We start from the raw sequence: 22,378 nt of genomic DNA, 5'->3' as shown, positions 1-22,378 counted from the left end.
GGCCCGGGCTGGGGATTCGAACCCGCCACCTTAGGTGTACGTGGCTGGCGCCTTAGCCGGTTGAGCTACAGGCGCCAAGCCGGCCTTTGGAGTATCTTTCTTCCTTGTTTAGCTCCACAATGAATATAAAGATTTAAAAAAATAAATCACATTCAGCATTTCAGGTACTTTGTACCATTTGGGGACTCCTCAGGGTAGGCAGAGAAGACAAACGATCCTATGTATACCTGCTCTTCCAGACCACCAAGAGCAACATCTTCACAAATCAAAGAACAGCGATCCATCTACCACCATCTCCGTAACAGGAAAAGGAGATAAAATCTTCCATTAGCTCCACTCGACTGATTTTCGCATTTATTATTCCCTTAAAATCCAGAGCCTGGTATGTGTTTGTTGGGAGTCTAGAAATCTAAGGATCAATTGATGCAGGATTACATTCATGTTTAAAGCTGAGGCTAGATTTGAAAGACTTGGGTTCCAGTATGAAAAATTTTTCTTATGAGTAAAAAAGTAGAAAGCACATTTCTAGCTTGCCCCTTTTCATGGCAATAGAAGCATGAGGAAGAAAATTGTTGAGAAATTACTATGTCAACTTTATGCTATAAATGATCTTGACTCATCTCCGTATTAATTACATGACTACCCATTCCCATTTCACAAATAAGACGCGTGAAACTCAAGAGAGATCAAACAGGGTTCAAACCAAAGTCCATACTATGGCTGAAAACCCATGTTATTTTTGTTTTCCTGATATACAAAATGCATCTAGAAGGGTAACAACTAGGGATTTCCACGCTGATGTTTTACTTGGTATTCATGGCTTTAAGTTCTACGTAAGCTATGGAAAAACCAAGGTCAATCTTTTGAACGTACAGTCTACATTCCGCTGTTCCTTCTGTGTCTATTCATCTAACCCACTGCACTCTTTTTGCTGCACAAACTGAACAGCTCTTACCAAGGTCATCTACGGCTTCCAAGTTGCTAAATTCAACAGGCACTTTATCTTTACTTCAACTCTTGCCAACACCTGACATCACAAATGCCCCCACCCCCCTCTTGCCTTCCGCTAGGACTCTCCGGCTTTCCTTCTAGCTTCGTCGGTCTCTTCTGTGGAGTTTTCTTTTTCAATCTTTAAATATTGCTTCTTCTGCTGTTGTGAATATTCCACTCTTGTCATTCTATACATTTCCTGAGCAGAATCACACTCCTATACCATTTTCGTTACCATTTATTATGCTAGTGACTCAAGTTAGATGTTCACTAAATGCCTACCATGTGCTAGTATATTCAGTCATGAATAAAAAAACAGGTACAATTACTAAATGATGGATCTTGCGGGCTCTATCTCTGCCCAGAACCCTGATCATCTGCACCTTAATTTTCCATCAGTACCTCAACATTCTAAACTTACTGCCCTCCTTCCTGCACTGTAACCTAACTCCTTGGTTCTCCTTTTTCCTATTTTGATGTTAACCATCCAATGACTTTTAATTATTAGTCTATTTTACCTAATTTAAACTATTCTCCATTCCACTGCCAGACAGCTAGGTTCGGGGTCACTTGGGTTAAACAATCCACTCCTCACAGTTAATCTTTCAAACGGGCAAATCTAATTACTTCATCCCTCCAGTCCCCACCTTGCTTCAAATTCTTCAAGGACTTCTTGTTGGCATAAATGTTAAATCCCACACCCTTCTATATAAACTGCAAGATTCTCTGCTTGAAGAAGACCCCGCTCTTAGTATTTACCATTCCAACTTACACTGTTATATATACATCAAACTGTTCAGGTCCTGAAATATATGTGTTCTCTTTCATGTAATCTCTTTTTGCGTGCTCTTTGCCTGAGTCACTGTCCTGTCTTTTACGAGTGAAAGTGATCCCTTTCTTGACAATAGTTCAGGTTAGACCCTTTCCTATGTGTTCTGACTACAGTCTGTGTTAATACCTAGCATAACATTCATTAATCTAACACAGCGTCTACATGCTATGAAGGCAGGGACTAGATTTTATCTTACTATCGTATCTCTGGTGCCTAGCACACAGTATAATTTTTTTAATGGATTAAAATCATCTCAACTCACAGAGGAGAAAAAATAAGAAATTCATTTGAAAACTTTTTCAATTTTCTAATTTAATAGAAATAACCAAAACAATGTGGTTTTCAAACAAGGGTTTAAACTAATCTAATACAACTTCTACAACACATTCCAGAGCATATAACAAGAATATTTACAGGCAGCTAATGTATTAAATAACCTTGAAAAGAAAAAACTTGCTTTTATTACACACCAGCAAAAACACAGGAATAGAACAATTAGAAACCGCAATCTTGTTTTAAAAAATTAAATATGATTATTTAGAGAATACGATACCACAGAAACAGCACTTTTTCTTTAAGAATCATATTGTAGGGTAGTTAACTATGTGCAAAAATAATAGTAATAGTAGTAATAATAATAATAATAACAACGCAGGAGACCAATCGAAATACTGAGGAACTAGTAAGGCTGTGAATTTAACCCTTTCTCGTGTAGGTGCGTCTACATAAAAAATTTACAGGCTTGCAAATTGCACAAATCTTTTTTTTATAGGCTTATGTACATGTTTCACTGTGTTTTAAAACATAGTAAATGCCTACATTTTTCAGACCAGGAGCAGACATGCATTCCATCCTTAAGATTGAAATTTAAGCCACACTTGAAAGGGAATATTGCAGTGGCACTTACAAAATCTTGTTAGTGCCTTCCCACATATAAATTTGGTGAATTTAAAAGAATAGCGTTTTTAGCTTTAAAGATTACTGGCTGGAAAAGGGCTAAACTTAATTTTTTACATTCTGCAGTTTGATAAATATATCCAAATTAATTTATTTTTGGAGATACTTTTGTTTCTCAGATACAATAAAAAATAAAGGACCACATAGGCAAACACAAGGAACTAAAATGAAAGAAATGCTATACATGCATTTTGACCAAGTAAAAGAAACCATTATATTCAAGAGTACATGTTGAACTCTGAAATATCTATGTAAACTGTGGCATATAAATTTTTTTCCTTAAAAAAGTACCTTCGTTTTTTTTTTTTACTCAAACACCTACATTTAAAAAAATATGCAACTTTCCCCAATTTTTAAAATAAAATGCCACAATATATTGTCATTACCTCCAGCATAGATTTAAATTTCTTAATTTTTAAAAGATAGATCGGGTGATATGCATACAAACTTTCCTATAAAATCGCCATCCAGGAGAGGGTTCTGACGTGCTATTAGGCAACAGACTTAAAGCAGTGTTATTGCTTTATTGAGGAGGAGATAACTATGAGAACAAAAGTAAAGGAAACATCCAGATCTGATACACAATCGAACGGTTATACAACTTTAAAATCTCAAATGACCTTCACCAGATCAGTATTATGGATGGCATAAATTAAGAATTCATGGTGTGTATTAAAAATCTGATTGCTTTAATTAAGGGAATTGAGAGTGTGGATTTTTATGAAACTACTCACTGATCCAAGGTTGAATATGCAAATAAGCGTGCTGACTTTGATAAGAAATGAGGTTTTTGTATCTCAGTGTTGCATGTGGATAGGGATGAGTATGGAATATAAAGGCCAAGGGGGAGGAAGTGACAGCATCTACTCCCTTTTTAGTAACATACAGTGGGCCATAATCCAAGGGCATAGTTGGAAGACCTCAATCTATTGATTCAGTAACACTAATCACTAATAATTATATGGCAGGGTACCTGCTGAGGTAATTGGTAAATCTACAATTTGCACACTATAAACCTTTTACTTCTATTTAAAAGCATGTCTTTGGAGTAACTAAAAACCTCAAAACTTATTTTAATAAAAAGCAAGATTTAAAATTATCTAAAATCCCCTTCTGTAAGAAACAAAATCAAGTTTATTGATTCCAAAAAGAATAATTTCAAAGGAGATCCAATCCTTTCTCATTTCTCCGTAGTACTGATTTGAAATCGCCACATACAGCATGATCTACAATCTAACCATACTTTGTAACTTTCCCATGCTTTACCTTGTAAAGCAATTTCTTCACTAAGTGAATCAGCTGAGTCAAGTGCTGAAAGCACAAATTCAGGTCAGAACAGATGAAAGAACACTGTGTTCTCAGTTTTCTGATGTAAGAATTGAAGCATGGCAAAAACTTTGAAAGCATTCAAGAAAACATTATTGTACAGTCTTTCCTCCATGTCTAAAATATCACCTTTTAAACAGAGAATACCCATGTAAGAGAGTATCAAAACAAGTTATCTTCAGGGATTAACAGATACTTGTTTTTTTGAAACTTAAATTAATAGGAAAATAAGATATCTGGATATCAGTTTAAACTTTTTAAACTTTTGAACTATAGTTATATTAGAGCCAAACAAATTGGCTTAGAAGCACACTGATCAATGTGTAAGAAAAAAACTCTTACTGAAATCTAAAGCAAACACCTTTGTTCAATGGTGGTTTGTTGATATGTTACTAGCAATTCCTCAGCAGTATGAATTATTTTTTATCAATAGAAATGCAACCAATTAAATATCAGCAATAAAGTGTTTTTTAAATTATTACTTTAACCAACCATAAATTAAAACAAACATAAACCAAAAACCCCACCTAACATGGAAACGATTTTAAATAAATACATTATCTCTTAAGGCCAGAATACTGAGAAATATTTACTTAAAATTTGTTCCTCCCCACTGTTCGAGGACCTACTTGTAACTTATTACCTAAAATTTTTTTGGAAAAAGATTCATAAGAAGAGCAAATATAAAATGTTAGAACTCAAAGTTATACTGCGACTCCTCACTTTCCAAACTGTGCCCTCAGATATATGTCTACTTATAAGTTGAAACCATGGATGTTGTGGAAAAGAGGGAAACAGGCATAGGTAAAAGTATTTCAAAATTATTTTTCCCTCTTATTAAAAAACTTTTTTAGGAATTTCAAAATTTGAGTAAAGTGAGTTATGATTTGGTATATTTTTAAAAGCTTAACTTAAAAGAAAACTGAAAGAGACGGTAAATGGAAGCCAGGGAATAAAATAAGTCAACAGCAATAATAAAATCAATACTCTTTAAACACAACCAGAAGGCCTGAATCATATTTGTACCCCCACACCTTAAGAAAAGAAAAACCCAAAAGAATTTGTATAATAATTTCTTTAGAGCACTTTATTTGATTTAATACGCACTAAAAAATATTTACTTCTTAAGACAGTTATGTCAAATAATTTTCTGAATAGTCTACTTCTGAAATGATTAAACTGAATTTTTAAAAAGGCAAATGATTTGCCACAAATCTGCTGACGTCTGAAAAATATCTAATGGCAAATTCATCTATTTTGGTCTCTTTATATTCTAAAGTGTCCATACAAAAGTAGGACGAAGATTTTTAATCCAACAAAAGAGAAGCCTGTACATCATCTAAATCACACATCTTGAATTTGAGCATCACAAATGAAGAGAAGAAAAATGAACCAGAGCCAAGTTGGTTCATCTGCCGTGGGTGCTACGATCAGGCCAGTAAAGGTGGGTTTACTCCAGTAACCATTCAAGTGGGGATTGGCTCATTTTCAGGATTTCCTTACAGGTCTCTTCTAAGTCCTTAAGCCCCTAGTCTAGGCAAATGTCCCACTTGGTGGACGGATGAGTAATCTAACCCCACCGGGTTTATTTCAATAGTTTGATATTTCAATAATAAGCTGCTTCTGAAGATTTTTTGAGAAGTCTGTTCTCTATTAAAATAAGATAGAACCTCAAAATATGAATGCGAACATTAGAAATAGACAGCATATATTACAAATCCATTCTTGATAGGAACATTAGTAAGAATACACATTAGCTTAAAAAACAGGCTCAGCAAATGTTGCTGATCTGCCAGAAGTTTTAGTTCACTATTTACAAATAAGACAAAGTGAAATACAGAAAATTTTACACATTTGGTAGTTGACAGATAACTGTTTGCCAATAGTGGTCTATCAGAAAACTGATGTGAAGGAAGACTGGAAAAGAGCCAGCTGTCACCTTCTCAATCAAATTTAAATGTACAGAAAACTGGATTAATTCTGAAACAAACATTCTGCCTTTTATGGGAATAACTATCATCAGATCATCTGATTGGGAAGTGCAAGTGTGTGGAAGTGTTTTCTGGTAATAACTACCCTAACTCTACATGACCTACTACTGAAAAGTTACCATTTTTATTTCAGTAGACCACTGAAGTTGAGTGGGTCATGTTTCCTAGACTCTAAGTATGAGTAGAAAATAAAACTACTGTGGAATTCTTTAAATGAATTTAAAAGTAAGACCCATTATCATCAAAATTAGAAAAAAATATAATGGCATGACTCAATGCACATCTGCACTAGCAGTAAAGTGAAACCCGAGCTACTCTGAATTATTTTAAACTAAGAAACAGCCCATATATATGTATGTGGAGGGGGAGGCTTAAAAATTGTTTTTAGTAACTGTGCGACCTAATCCAAAAGGACAATTTACTTGTACACCCAGTATCCTGCACCAATCAATACCATATGATCACATTTGCTATTCTGAACCAAAGAACCATCCTCATTAGTAACAGAAATCCTCAAATCATTTCCCTTTTGCGTTTTTGCTTTTACTTTAAAGTTGCAAATGGAGTTGTCTCCCCCTTTCTTGACAGGAATGTGTTTTCTGTCCATTATTTCAATCTAATCCTGTGTAGGAGTTCTCAGCTTCTTCAAGCAGGATATTCCAGCAACACTTAAATAAAAGTTTTCTGGTTTTTCCTTTTTCATTTTTTTTAAACAACTGATTTAAATCCATGTCATTTTACTTTATATGTACTGGTCTCTCATCTGACTTTAGGCGTTTTCTGCGGGGCTGTATAAAGTCTTCATCAGAGTCCTCAGTTACCTCACCATCATCCTCTTCCTGCTCAAACTCTGGCAAAGGTGCGAAGGTCCTGTCTGAGTAGATCTCTGAGAGTTTATCTTCAAAGTACAATGCAACTGCTTTCCCTGCCTGAGCTACTTCTGAATCAGCCTGCAAGCAAAAGATAGGAATATTCACCTATTGGTAATACATATTCCTTCACCAAGTTTGCATGGTCTGAAAAGCTTACCTTCAAATTAATCTCTTGTGTGTCTGCATAAACTTGAACAACTTTCATCATCTAAAAAGGATACCAGAGTCAAAAAAAAAAAGGGAAATTATAATCCTTTCTAAAGTCATGAGATTGCATAGGATTGGCGACGAAAGTCAGCCATACTAGGGAGAACAAACTGCTATAATCACCAGATTAAGTGCTTTCTAAAACTCTACAGAATATGGAACCATTTTCTTAACAAAGCTCTGTTACTAAAGCTACTGTGAAACCTCAGTAATGGCCTCATTTCAAATTACTGAGGTCAATCTCAATAGGAACTGTTCTGAATATATCAATATATTCAAGAAAAAAATTTTGTGAAACAAATGCTATAAGCTGCTTTAAAAGCCTGTCAAACTTTCAGCCAACTACTCAATTAGAATTCTGCCTGCCAATATGTCAATCATAAGTTATTTAATTATTACTCAGGCAGGCTTGTTGTCTATCAACTATAAAGCATATTTATTTGACAAGAATCTAAGTGCATTAAAAAAGAAGATCAAATTTGGGACTATTCTTTCTAAATTTACCTTCAAAATTAGTGAGATTTTACTAATATTCTCTGTGTCATATTACCATAAAGGTGACTTAGAATTTTCACATTATGAGATTTTTTGATTTTGTGGATTCTCCTTAAATTCTATTTTCTTCTCCTATAATGAAACTGTTTCATAACAATAACAGACTTGACTTTGTCCCAAAGATAAGAAAAACAATTTCCTTGAAATAAGTATATATTACATTTCCTTTTAAGGTGTGGATAGCTCAACCTTACCCTCAAAGTCATTTGCTAAAATTAGAAAACTCAGTATTATATACTGTGGGCTACTACTATTCAAGAATAAGTCAACAGAGTTTAGCTTATGATTTTAAGGTTCTACATTTACGGGGTCAATAATAAAATCTAAGGACAAGGGAATAGATACCTTTCTTAAATGAACCCCAAACTCAGGCTGTTTATCATACTTCGCAAAACATACTTAACTACAGACTATTTTCCATACTTATCCCAACCATCACCTCATTTTGGAAGGAATGTTCAATATTAATTTTATTATATTTAAGTATGCACTTAAACTTTCTTCTTTGGAGTTGTGAATATAATATTTTACTTTTGACAGGACTTTAGCAGAAAAAAATTTTAATCTCATTAGAAAACTTTTTCACAGCAGGGAAAAAAAAACAAGCAAATAGAAACTAATGAACCAAGATTCTACAGGTTAGAAACTAACATACCTCATTAAATCTTTCACAGTTCTTGAAAATCAAACGGACATCAGCCACAAAGTCGTCTGGGATTTGGTAGTGTTGGGAATGCTTTTTCTGCAGCTTCTTTTTCACGGTGGATAAATCCATGGGTTTCTTAATAATTTTATAGTAGTTTGGTATCTAAAATAAGCAAATAAAGATAGATAAGAATTATCAAAAAATGCCAAAATGTTTAATTTGAAAATGCATAACATATTAGTTTTAGAAAAAAAATATCGATTATTCAGCCAACTATTTGTAAATTTTGGGTACAGGGAGACTGTATTTTAAATCATCTGCTCTAATCCTATGATGAAAACCAAATCTTATGCACAGTGTCCAGGCTCTATGATTAGTGAAAGCCCCCAAAGGGGACTTTTAATTAGATTTGGGCTTGGTGCCCATAGCTCAGTGGTTAGGGTGCTGGACACATGCCCCAGGGCTAATGAGTTCGAACCTGGCCCAGACCTGCTAAAACAAACAAAAAATACCAAACAAACAAACAAAAATAATAATTAGATTTGGAAAGAAAACAATCAGTGAGAGTAAACAACCAGTAGCCTAAAGCCATATCTGACTCATCAGAACTTTATGATTTCTGAAGAATTCTATTTTTAGAAGAAAAAAATGCACACAATATATTAAGATTATGATTAGAATATGATGTCTCAACCTGCTGTGATGGTTGGTGCACATCTATAGTCCCAGCTACTCATGAAGCTGGGGCAGAGGATCATCTGAGCCAAGGAGTTACAGGCTTCAGGGAGCTGTGAATGTGCCTGTGATTAGTCACTGCACCCCAGTCTGGGCTACATAGTAAGACTCAGAAAAAAAATAAAAGACTGTGATGTCTTGCCTCTGTTGTCTTTTAGAAGACTTCATAGAGAACATCTTCTGTATCACACAGAAGTTACAACTTATCAACATAGGAAGAAAGACAGTTGTAAGAAAAATTTACTATTTAGTAGTCACAGAAAAGTTAGGGAATTCTGGCCCCAATTTTGGCCAAAAATTTCTACCTTTAAGATTTAAGTGGAGACAGAGAAGTCATTTAAATAGTATATGAAAATAAAATATTTGAACATCTTTTTCTACTGTGAAAACCCTGAACTTGAAGATGAGACAGACTTTATAAAATCAGATGATTACTACAATACATCCTTTTTTTTTTTTTTTTTGATCTAGAGACCTTTTGTGCTTTTTTTTTTAAATAGAGTCTCACTTTGTTGCCTTCAGTAGAGAACCATTGCATCACAGCTCACAGCAACCTCAAACTCTTGGTCTCAAGTGATTCTCTTGCCTCAGACTCCCAAGTAGCTGGGACTACAGGCGCCCACCATAACACCCAGCTATTTTTAGAGACAAGGTCTTGCTCTGGTTCAGGCTGGTCTTGAACCCGTGAGCTCAGGCAATCCGCCCACCTCAGCCTCCCTGAATGCTGGGATTCAGGTGTGAGCCACCACGCCCGGCCCCTTTTATGCTTTAAAATTCAATTCTTAGCCTACCTAGTAAACAAGTCAACTACCATTTAATATTCTATAGCACGTCTAGTATGCAATAATATACCACTCAACAAATGACAGCTAGCAAATAAAACGTGTATAGCATATTCTTGTCTCACTTATTAGGCACTGAGCACCTCCAGCCTTACCTTTATAGTGATATTTCAGAGCCTTTATTTGTAATAAAAATCTACAACTACAGACTGCTAAACGGTTACCTTATATAACGGTTACATAGGTTACCTTATACAATCCTCAAAACGTCTCAGTGAGGTAAGAAACAGTATCAAAAAAGAAACTTGATTTTTAGAAAGACTGAAGAGCTTATTCAAGAAGCCTGAGTTATATTAATAATACAAGCAGTCTATGGCCAGAGCTTAATATTCTAAGTACTGTATGAGACCTCTTCATCAGGAAGGTACTAAGGTAGGCAACTCACCGAAGCAGGAACAGGCTCTTGGAATTCAATACTTAATTCATGGCAATAGAGGTAAAGCAGAAGACGTTCACATTTCTGGCCCAAACAAGGAAAGGAAAACACATGAAATATTTTCCCCTAAGATATTCTTGAGAATGAAAACTACATAACTATAAAGCATGATTACAACAAACTGAGCATAAAGCTCCTTACTAGCTGTCCAACTAAATATACAAAAAATACAAAAGAAAATTGCCTTGCTTCCCATTTAGTTTTGAGATCATCTTCTACTTTAAGTAAATAAGAGTGCCTTTATTTATGAAAGAAGACAACTGAAGTAATACATTTATTAACTCTTATTTATACAAAGGAAAGGAAATCACACTTGGTATAAAAAAAATCATAGATTACCTGGTAATAAAGAAATAATCACTATTGTCCCTCATTATAATTCCCTGAGGCAGGGAAGACAAATGTTATTATCCCCTTTCTTCAAATGACTTCACTCACACATTCAAAATAAATAAAAACTGTCTCTGTCAATACTATTCTAGAATTTTTAAAAAATATAATCAGGAATAAACTAAAGGGCATTTTACATTTGTGGTTTTCTATTTACTTATATTTAATGTAACTTTGTATATCCTTCACATACACTTTTTTTTTCTTTTGAGACAGAGTCTCAAGCTATTGCCCTTGGTAGAGTGCCGTGGCATCACAGCTCACAGCAACCTCAAACTTTCTTGCTCCAGCCTCCCAGGTAGCTGGGACTACAGGCATCCACTATAATACCCAGCTATTTTTTGTTGCAGTTGTCACTGTTGTTTGGCAGGTCTGACCTGGATTCAAACCTGCCAGCTCCAGTGAATGTAGTTGGCACCTTAGCCACTGAGCTACAGGCGCCAAGCCCACCTTAACATACACTTTTTCTTCACAGATAGTTGATAGGGATTTTGCAAATATATATGCAGTACACTGGATTAAAAGCAAACTTAACTCTAATGACCATGCAACGATGTAAAAATATTTTGTCTGTGGAAATCAAAGACTTCAAAGCAGATCAGAAGAAATATAAGAGGATTTTGAATTTCATTTTATTATGTGACAAAAAGGAAAAGCTCTATGAATCCCCAACAATAAAATATATACATATGTATTAGAAAAAAATGAAAATGCTGTTAGAGGATTTTAGGCAAAAAGTAATATACTTTTTTTTTTTTGAGACAGAGTCTCATTATGTTGCCTGCAGTAGAGTGCTAGGACATCACAGCTCACAGCAACCTCAAACTCTTGGGCTTCAGCATGCTCCTGCCTCAGCCTCCAAAGTAGCTAGGACTACAGGCGCCCACCACAAGGCCTGGCTATTTTGTTGTTGTTGCAGTTGTCAATGTTTAGCAGGCCCAGGCTGAGTTCAAACCTGCCTGCCTTGGTGTATGTGGCCGGCGCCCTAACCACTGAACTATGGGCACTGAGCTGATAGACATTTATTTTTTTTAAAGAAGAACACTCTGTTCAGTATAGAAAATGGACTGTGAAGGGCAAGAATAAAAGCAGAGAGACCAGTTAAGAGATTATTGCAATGGTCCAGATGAGAAACTGTGATGGTTATCTAGGGTGGTATGAGGGAAGGGGGAATAAGAAAATAGTATTACAGTTATTCTCGATTCTTTCATTTCTAATAGATTTCTAGCCTGATAATAGAGGTGAATGGTGCCCTTCAATGAAGAGGAATACTGGGGGAGGATGAATATAGCCTTTTATGTTATTTGCTTGTTTTTTGTTTTTGAGGGAGAAGATTAGAAATTAAGGTTTTAGTTAGGACATGTTAAATTTGAGGATGCTGCACAGAACAGTCTAGAGTTCAGGGTTAGAAAGATTTCAGAACACACCAATGTGCCTTCAATATGTCAAAAGATGGGTGGCACCTGTGGCTCAAAGGAGTAGGGCGCCAGCCCCAGATGCCAGAGGTGGCAGGTTCAAACCCAGCCCTGGCCAAAAACTGCAAAAAAAAAAAAAATCAACAGATGATAAGATTAAAAAATAAAAATCTGTGAAGTTATGTGTACAATACACAGGGGAAAAGATGTATATAGGCAGACACCTACAGAATCCCCAATAACAAATCAATTTATTTGACACTTACCCTTTGGTCCACGGGGCTTAATCCCTGTGCAGTTTTCCCCTTCTTACTATGTTGCAAATTATCACAATCATATTCAACTTCTGGCTTCCCAATATCTCTACAAAATGTGCATATCCACTCCCCACTAAACAGGGAAATAGGCAATTAGTCTGTGCAATTACAACAAAACCAGTGCTAGAGAAGCTAGTTCCCTAGCATTCAGTGGCAAAATCCTGACATTCCAGTAGATGTTACTATCTAAAAGAAAGAAAAACACAAAAAGCCTTAATTTCAAGAATAAACTGCCAATGTTTTTCTTTTCTGAAAGAGATCATTACATCTCTGGCAAAAGACTGTACCGCCTAAGACTTAGGTGAGAATGACAATTTTTCTGGAAAACATTCTGTTTATGTATCTACTTGTTTTCTAATCTAAAATACTAAATCTCTCAAAGAGGGTGGCAATATTATTATTTTTTTTTTTGAGACAGGGCCTCAAGCTGTCACCCTGGGTCAAGTGGTGTAGCATCACAGCTCACAGCCACTTCCAACTCCTGGGCTTAAGCGATTCTCCTGCCTCCGCCTCCCAAGTAGCTGGGACTATAGGCGCCTGCCACAACGCCCGGCTATTTGTTGGTTGCAGCCATCATTGTTGTTTGGCGGGCCCGGGCTGGATTCAAACCTGCCAGCTCAAATGTATGTGGGTGGTGCCTTAGCAGCTTGAGCCAAGCAGCCCAGAGCCAAGGGTGGCATTATTCAATTAAAATCACTGCCACTCAAGAATCTGAAAAGAAAAAAATTATTTTTATTCTATAGCAAGAAAAAAGCTGGGTTTCTCCCCAGAGATTGGTTTATTATCATTTAAAAGGAAATTGGAAGAAAAGGGAAATTGAAAAAAACAAATATGACTATTTTATGGTCTCTGAAATCAATCAGACATAAGAGACTGCATGAACATAAAATATAAAATATAAAATGTTAACTAAAGGGGAAGCACTAGAGCTTTTCTAAACCAAACCCTACCACTTATACAGAACCTGATCTCTGCAGATCAGTGAACTGCCCGAGCTCACGACAGTCACCACCAGACATACAGGTCTTGTAACCCACCTAGCCCCAAACATTTGTTCCACTTGCCTTGTGTGCTCAGCAATGAGTGCTTTAATGTTGAAACCACATTTAGCAGGCACAGGGCATATCAGTTTGAAGACAAAGCTCATATTCTCCCCTAATCTCTTTCTATTTATCTTTATCCCAAGAGTTCCTTTACAAGGAATTCACTGTCTATTCTAAGAGTTGATGTCTAAAACACATTCCTATTAGCTGGTCAAAGGAAAAATATAAGAAATCTACACACACTGTGACTGCTTCAGGCAGGCACTACCAATGAATTGCTTCCCATGATCAAGAGGAAACTATCCCCAAATCCCAAAATATTAAAGGTATTTTTATAGAAGTTTGTTTTTTCATTAAAATGTCTTTTGAAAGCTCTCAAACATTTGAGAAGTTTCGGGTATTATCCAATAAAGCGTCCTCAAATTGAATGACATTTATAAATAAAATTACTATTGTAGACCCTATTAAGAATGATGATAGACTAAAAATTCACCTTCCAAAAGGAAATAGATTTTCTCCAACACAACAATCCTCTTGCTTCTCTTAATTTAGAACTTTATTAATAATTTGCTTGCACTGAATATACACTAAAGGCCAAGAGATGAAGTCTTAACTACTCTTTTAACAATGTGTCACTGAGATCATGGATGTTCTGTCATTCTGTTAGTCTCTCTAGAAGATAATACCAAAGGAACAAGAGGTTCCCTGTTTTATAGTAATACTAAGTACTGAAAACAACTTTCTATTTTTTCCAGCTTATAAAAATAAACAAAAGTAACAAAAATCAATTACGTCACAAGTACCTTGGAAAGCTAAGAAGTGTTGGAACATGACAAGTTAGATGAAAGACCTTTGGACATTTTTCACAGCACAAGAGATCCCCTCCATTTTGGCAGACAGCACACCAATCTTCATTTGGATCATCATCTTTGCTGTTGCCATCTCCTCCAACCCTTGCTGATCTGTGGATGAGGCTTCGAATTGAGGACTTTCCATTAACAAGGCTGCTGAGCCCTGACTGTTTGCAGCTTTCATTCATATCTGTAGGTTCAGTTTTCACGTGGTTTTCCAGGCTTGCTAACGCATCCAACTCACTCTCTAGATGTAGGTTAGTTGAGAGGGGCGGTGTCAAACTACTCTCAGGACTGCTCAACTAAAATAAAACAATGACAAATTCTTGAAGAATCATTTTTTTTGTTTTTTTTTGAAACAGAATGTTACTTTGTTGCCCTCGGTAGAGTGCTATGACATAGCTCACAGCAACCTCAAACTCTTGGGCTCAAGCAATTCTCTTGCCTCACCCGCCTGAGTAGCTGGGACTACAGGTGCCCACCATGATGCCTGGCTATTGTTTAGAGATGGAGTTTCGCTCTGGCTCAGGCTGATCTTGAACTCCTGAGCTCAGGCAATCCACCGGCCTCAGCCTCTCAGAGTGCTAGGATTATAGCTGTGAGCCCTGCCTTGAAGAATCATTTAATCTTTACTGTATGCAGCGTATTTAAGTTATACCAATATGCATATAAATATACTGACAAATTATTTTATGAATCACATTAGTGATATAAAGAAATGATAATAACCCCAAAATTACTTAGGCATGCTAATGTATGATTTTTAGGGTTCTGTCTCACTAATACTGGTTCACTGAGATTAAGAGGAAATTATTGAGCCATTAAACACACTGAGTGGGAGTAAGCACAGGGTTATACTTTTCTTATAGACAGATAATTGGAGCATACTATTTTTCACACCAGAACATTCTGCATAGCATTTGTAAAGCTCACCTAACACGCTACTATTGTAGGAAGAATGTGACAGTGTAACAAATCTTCCACCACCTTTTGGATCCATTTTTAATGGGAATATTTTCCAAACCAAGTTCTGCTATAAAACCAAAGCTAGGGTGGCGCCTATGGCTCAAGGAGTAGGCGCCAGCCCCATATACTGGGGTTGCCGGGTTCAAGCCCAGCCCTGGCCAAAACTGCAAAAAACAAACAAAAAAACCAAAGCTAAATCTCTTGCTCTAACAAATCGATATACACTGTGTTGAATGTACTAAAACCATGAGATGGAACTCCTACGTGCCAATCATGTAGAAAGTGAGACAGAAGCATAGACAGGAAGAAAAAAATACCAAATTTCTAAGAAAGGAGGGGTTTGAGCCTTCCTTTGAGGAACTCTAGAATATACAACTCATAAATCAAAAGACAATCCTCTCACCCTAAAGGCTCTTTTGCCAATAAACTTATTTTACATTAGCAATCTTAATGCTGAGTACATAGCTCCAGGACAATGCCTAGGATTTTCTGTGACCTGAGATGTGACTACTGAGATGATTAATAATTTCAGAACAAGACAGAACCCGATTTGGTATGATGGCAAAAATATTAACTAAATACAAATTCAAAGATAATTTCAAATAAGCATTTAAAAACACATTTTTTCTGACAAAGAAGTTGCATTAGATAAAGATAACTGGCTTGTGTCAGACATGAAAATTTAAAGATAAACAAATACCCTCAGAAATATTCATCACTCTTAATATATTCAGAGAAGAAAGAATCAGCAAAGCAACTTCTTTAAATCCCTATCAGATCCCTGTAGGAACTTACCATGCAAGCACTTCTCCTACCATCTTCTGTCTTTTCTTGTTTCACAGCTCCTGAAAAGCTACATATTTCATCTTCAGTCCCAGGTTCTTGCTTGACCTTCACTTGATCAGACTTGAAACTAAGACTTGACTTCTCAGCAGTTCTTCCTGATGACCCACAGCTAATAAAAACAACACCTAACAGTCACATATGCTTGACAGTGTGATGTAAATAACAACAAGTACATAAAAAATAACGTTCACTAAAGCAAAGGTAAGGATAGAAGATAAGGATACCTCATAATGCAGTTAGGAAGAAAGTGGTATAGGCCTGGTTTCAACCTCTTTAAAAATGTAGATAAAACTTTCAGAAGACCCTAAAAACACATTTCATGGTAAATCATTTACTGAGTCTAATAAACAATTATTATATTCACAGGCCAAGTATAGAATGTCAACGATTGCTGCTTTTACTAAAAATAATTTCGGTTCTTCTCTACTTTCCCAGACATATAATACCGTATCAATGAAAGTCGGTCATGAAGCCTCTCCAAAGACAGAATATTTTGGCTTTTGAGAAATGGGGACTAGAACAAGAGGATAACAAGTGGCAGACAACCTGGAACATCCTTATTTGAGTCAAGGGAATGGGAAAAAAAGCAAAATCTATTAAGAGATGTGAATAGGCTCAGTGCCCGTCACTTAGCGGTTAGGGTGCCGGCCACATATACGGAGCCAGATGGGTTCAAACCCAGCCATGGCCTGCTAAACAACAATGACAACTGCAATAAAAAATAGTCGGGCATTGTGGCGGGCACCTGTAGTCTCAGCTACTTTTGGGAGGCTGAGGCAAGGGAATCGCTTAAACCCAAGAGTCCGAGGTTGCTGTGAGCTGCGACACCACAGCACTCTACTGACGGTGAGATAGTAAAACTGTCTCAAAAAAAAATTAAAAATTAAAAAATTAAAAAACGAGATGTGAATAACTGTTAAGAATGTATTGCTATTGAGAATAAACACCTCTTCCACTGAGTTAGTACTTTTCTTCTACAAGCACTGATTATTTAAAGTATAATTAAAAAAAAATAAAGTATAATTAAAAAGCCAAGTAAGCATTTAATAGGAACAATTTTCATAATGCATAAATGTATACATATATAGAAGTAAAAAAATTCATATAATATCTTAAATAAAATCTTCCTTGCAATATACTAAATTATTCCAACTAGAAAAGTAAAAGGCCAATACTGTAATCTAAAAACATCCATATATATTCACACACACAGGCACACACGCACTCCTATTTCTTAGCTCAGTCTGCCAAAAAAGCCTCAGAAACAATGAATGATTCAGTAGCAGTCATGGCATATTATCTCCAAACACTATTTTTCTATTAACATGACCAGGATTTCTTGTAAAAACAGTTGAATCCAGGTCTGAAGCAAAAAATGCACAAGATAAACCTGAAACATTGTTTCCTAAGAAAAAAAGGAAGCTTTTAAAGATTACGTGTTATAACAAAAGGATTAAGAAAAAAACTTGAAAAAGCTTTTGACAGGCCAAAGATGGAATAACTTTAGCCATTAATAAAAAACAGCAATCATAATGAACTAAAACATATAAAAATGAAGGGGGTGGTGGTTTGTTTTTTGAAGGACCAAATCTTGCTCTGTCACCCAGGCTGGATGCAGTGGCACGATCATAACTCACTGCAACCTCAGACTTCTGGGTTCTAGCAATCCTCCTTCCACAGCCTCCCAAGTAGCCAGGACTATATGTACAAGCCACCATACCTGGCTTATTTTATAAATTTTTCTGTAAAGATGGGGTCTCACTATATTGCCCAGGTTGACCTCAAATTCCTGACCTATAGTGATCCTCCTGTCTTAGCTTTCCAAAGTCCTAGGATTATAGGCATGAGCCATAATGCCTAACCTAAAATATGTTTATATATTTGAGTTCATCAAGTTAATAATAATAAAACTCATTGATCACTGTTGGAGGGTGTAGGCGTTGGGATTCAACTCATTACCATGAAAGCAGGTTAGTAAAGAATCAATTTATCCTATAACCTTTCCTGTAACTTAAGAGCTAATGACAGAAAGTACTATCTTTTTTTGTTTGTTTGTTTTTGAGACAGGAGCCTCAAGCTGTCCCCCTGGGTAGAGTGCCGTGGCATCTCAGCTCACAGCAACCTCCAACTCCTGGGCTCAAGCGAGTCTCCTGCCTCCGCCTGCCAAGTAGGTGGGACCACAGGCGCCCGCCACAACGCCCGGCTATTTTTTGGTTGCAGCCGTCATTGTTGTTTAGCAGGCCGGGCTGGATTCGAACCCGCCACTTTGGGTGTACATGGCTGGCACCTTAGTCACTTGAGCCACAGGCGCCGAGCCAGAAAGTACTATCTTTATTCCAAACTAATAAAGAACAAATGATACAATTCAAATATAATGTATCTCAACCGGTAAAAAAATTATGAGATCTGGGCAGCGCCTGTGGCTCAGTGAGTAGGGCGCTGGCCCCACATACTGAGGGTGGTGAGTTCAAACCCGGCCCCAGCCAAACTGCAACAAAAAAAAATAGCAAGGCGTTCTGGCGGGCACCTGTAGTCCCACCTACTTGGGAGGCTGAGGCAGGAGAATTGCCTAAGCCCAGGAGTTGGAGGTTGCTCTGAGCTGTGACGCCACAGCACTCTATTGAGGGCAATAAAATGAGACTCTGTCTCTAAAAAAAAAATAAATAAATAAAATTGTAAGAGCTAGGCAATGGAATGGTTACTATCAGGCCAGGCACGGTGGTTCATGCCTGTAATCCCACCTAATCTCAGACAGGGCGATCATCTAGCTCAGTAGTTTGAGACCAGCCTGAGCAAGAGAAAACCCCACCTCTAAAAATAGCTGGGCGTGGGGGCAAGCACCTATAGTCCCAGTTACTTGGGGGGCTGAGGCAAGAGGACCCCTTAAGCTCAGAAGTTTGAGGTTGCTGTGAGCTACAACAGCACAGCACTCAACCAACGGCAACAAATGAGACTCTGTCTCAAATAAAACAAACAAAAAACTAATCGTTGCTATCACAAAAAACCCCAACCAGACAAAATGTGTCCCTGGTGGAAGTATATTATCACCATCAAGTTTTTTTGTCTTTTTTTTTTTTTAAAACAGAGTCTTACTCTGTTGCCCAGATTAGAATGCAGAGGCATCGGCTCAGTGCCTGTGGCTCAAGAGGCTAAGGCGCCAGCCATGTACACCTGAGCAAGTGGGTTCGAATCCCGGCCCGCCAAACAACAATGACGGCAGCAACCAAAAAATAGCCGGGGGCTGTGGCGGGTGCCTGTAGCCCCAGCTAGTTGGGAGGTGAGACAGGAGACTCGCTTAAGCCCAGGAGTTGGGAGGTTGCTGTGAGCTGTGATGCCATGGCACTCTACCCAGGGAGACAGCTTGAGGCTCTGTCTCAAAAAAAAAAAAAACACAAAAAACAAAAAACAAAAAAGAATGCAGAGGCATCAGCGTAGCTCACAGCGACCTCAAACTCCTAATTTCAAGCGATCCTCCTGCTTCAGGCTCCAGAGCAGCTGGAACTACAGGCACCTATCACAATGCCTGGCTAGTTTTTATATTTTTTTTAGTAGAGATAGCGTCTTACTCTTGCTTAGGCTGATCTTAAATTCTTGAGCTCAAGTGATCCTCATGCCTTGGCCTCCCAGAGTACAAGGATTACAGCTGTGCCTAGTCACCATTAAGTATTTTTGCCCTCTCTCCCCTTCAATCAAATCTAAATCTGATCAAACCTCTTGATCTAAATACTAATGTGGGGTGGGGGGGGGGACCAGGAGGCAGGATTTAAAAAAAAAAAAGAGAGAGAGAAGAGGTTGAGCACTCTGGCTCACGTCTGTAATCCCAGCACCTGGGAGGCCGAGGAGGGTGGACTGCCTAAGCTCACAGGTTTGAGACCAGCCTGACCCAGAGCAAGACCTCATCTCTAAAAATAGCTAGGCGCTGTGGCGAGTGCCTATAGTCCCAGCTACTTGGGAGGCTGAGACAAGAGAATCATTTAAGTCCAGGAGTTTGAAAAAAAAAGAGAAGGGGGGGGAGTCTCTATTGCCCAGATGAAGAGCGTGAGAGAAAGAAAGAGACTCTATTGCCAAGTTGGTCTTGAACTCCTAGCCTCAAGCAATTCTCCCATCTTAGCCTTCCAAAGTATTGACACTACAGAAATCAGCCTCCTCATCCAACAGACAGAGTATTTAAGTAACAGGATGAAGAAATAGGGAAAACTCCACAGAAGAAAGAACCACATTTTTACACAATTAATAATATAAATGTATAAATTAATGTCAATGTATATAGTTTATGTTAATCAGATTCAAAGAAATCATCTGTTTGAAAAAAGGAATTGGGAACTCTGATCATTAACTGCATCTCTACTGATATTAAAAAGAATGAGCTGTTAATTTATTTGTGATGGGCTCAGTGCTTGTGGCTCAAGTGGCTAAGGCGCCAGCTACGTACACCCAAGGTGGCGGGTTTGAATCCAGCCCGGGCCCGTCAAACAACGACGGCTGCAACCAAAAAATAGCCAAGCGTTGTGGCAGGCGCCTGTGGTCCCAGCTACTTGGGAGGCAGAGGCAGGAGACTCGCATGAGCCCAGGAGTTGGAGGTTGCTGTGAGCTGTAATGCCACAGCACTCTACCCAGGGGGACAGCTTGAGGCTCCTGTATCCAAAAAAAAAAAAATTATTTGTGATGAAAGTTCTGTGGTTATGTTCATATATTTGTAAAATTCTTATTAAATGACATGTACTGAGATACTCACAAGGGAAATGATGTCTTTCTTGAGATTTGTTTCAAAATAATCCAGACCAGGAACAAATGAGTAGGAGTACAGCAGAAAGACGACTAGCTTTAACTTGATCATTGCTAAAGTTAGGTAGTAAGGATATGGGGGTTCCTTATAATAGTCTACTTTTATTATATATTCTTAAACCTTTTCTTAATAAAAAGGAAAAAAGGCAGCACCTGTGGCTCAGTGGGTAGGGCACCGGCCCCATATACCGAGGGTGGTGGGTTCAAACCTGACCCTAGCCAAACTGCAACAAAAAAATAGCTGGGTATTGTGGCGGGTGCCTGTAGTGTCAGCTACTTGGGAGGCTGAGGTAAGAGAATTGCCTAAGCCCAGGAGTTGGAGGTTGCTATGAGCTGTAATGCCATGGCATTCTACCGAGGGCGACAAAGTGAGACTCTGTCTCAAAAAAAAAAAATAAAATAAAATAAAATAAAAAAGGAAAAAATAGTAACAATACTTACCTGCCTCGACTGCCAGTACTGGAGGTACTAGGGGGTCTCACAGGTGTGTGAGAATTGGATAAACCTACAAAACAATACGTCAAAATGAATATAAATGCTTATAAAGATATCTGGAATTCTACCCACCAGTTATAGAACTCAAGATTATTATAATTCAACTTTAAAATTCTTAGAAATCAAGCAAGTCATAAAGCCAGGGATGGTATGGCACTGACCAGCTTCTCACCTGAGCTCAGACACCATTTCAGAATCCTCCTCAGAGCACCACTACCCAATTAACAATATCTACCAGATTAAGAGAAAGCTATCTGCCATCTCTCCCCCAAGTCATCTGATAAATTCTACTTGAATTCCCATTAATTATTCTTGTTAGAAGTTCTGAAATAATTCTTGCTAAGCCTCAAAAAACTTCAAGCAAAATCCACATTTAAATCTGAACTGCTCCTTCCTCTAGAAATAAGCAGGGGGTCTGTTTCAGTGTGAAAAAAATAACATTTAATTTACATCAGAAATATATATTCCATAACCACTTCTGGCCTGTTAACCTGTTTGGAGCTGCTTCTATCATGCACACATGAGAGTACCGACTGATTTACCTGTAACAGGGTTAATACAACTATAACTCTGGAAAAGAACTAAACATCACAGACATTTTGACAGATTCCTATAAATTTAAGTTTTAATTTTAAAATTACAATTTGAAAATTAACTTGTTTATCCTCAACTCTTATTCTTATGAATAATTTTTCATTATTTTTACAAAGTCTTTTAAAATTGAGTTGAAACTCAAGAACTTTTCAAATGGCTCAGTGCCTGTGGCTCAAGTGGCTAAGGCGCCACCCACATACACCTAAGGTGGCGGGTTCGAATCCAGCCTGGGCCGCCAAAACAACAATGATGGCTGCAACCAAAAAGTAGCCGGGCATTGTGGCGGG

General features: G+C 37.4%; 1 protein-coding gene across 2 annotated transcripts in view; it reads right to left on the bottom strand.

Annotated features, from left to right (window-relative positions):
• Positions 1 to 2,108: 2,108 nt before the first annotated feature.
• The window catches only part of TRIM33 (tripartite motif containing 33), an 82,043-nt gene continuing 61,773 nt past the window's right edge, over positions 2,109 to 22,378 (bottom strand). For both annotated transcript variants that reach the window (XM_023515486.1, XM_023515487.1), the window contains 8 exons: positions 21,444 to 21,507; positions 16,167 to 16,326; positions 14,358 to 14,707; positions 12,461 to 12,584; positions 10,339 to 10,413; positions 8,386 to 8,538; positions 7,126 to 7,176; positions 2,109 to 7,046 (listed from right to left, as the gene is read on the bottom strand). In XM_023515486.1, coding sequence (XP_023371254.1) covers positions 6,834 to 7,046; positions 7,126 to 7,176; positions 8,386 to 8,538; positions 10,339 to 10,413; positions 12,461 to 12,584; positions 14,358 to 14,707; positions 16,167 to 16,326; positions 21,444 to 21,507 — 1,190 coding nt within the window. In that variant the 3' untranslated portion in view covers positions 2,109 to 6,833. The remainder of the gene's footprint in view (positions 7,047 to 7,125; positions 7,177 to 8,385; positions 8,539 to 10,338; positions 10,414 to 12,460; positions 12,585 to 14,357; positions 14,708 to 16,166; positions 16,327 to 21,443; positions 21,508 to 22,378) is intronic.

This window comes from Otolemur garnettii, unplaced genomic scaffold, assembly GCF_000181295.1.
Source record: "Otolemur garnettii isolate 467f Iridium unplaced genomic scaffold, OtoGar3 scaffold00073, whole genome shotgun sequence".
NCBI lineage: Eukaryota > Metazoa > Chordata > Mammalia > Primates > Galagidae > Otolemur > Otolemur garnettii.
This window is presented reverse-complemented; position numbering and strand designations above follow the sequence as displayed.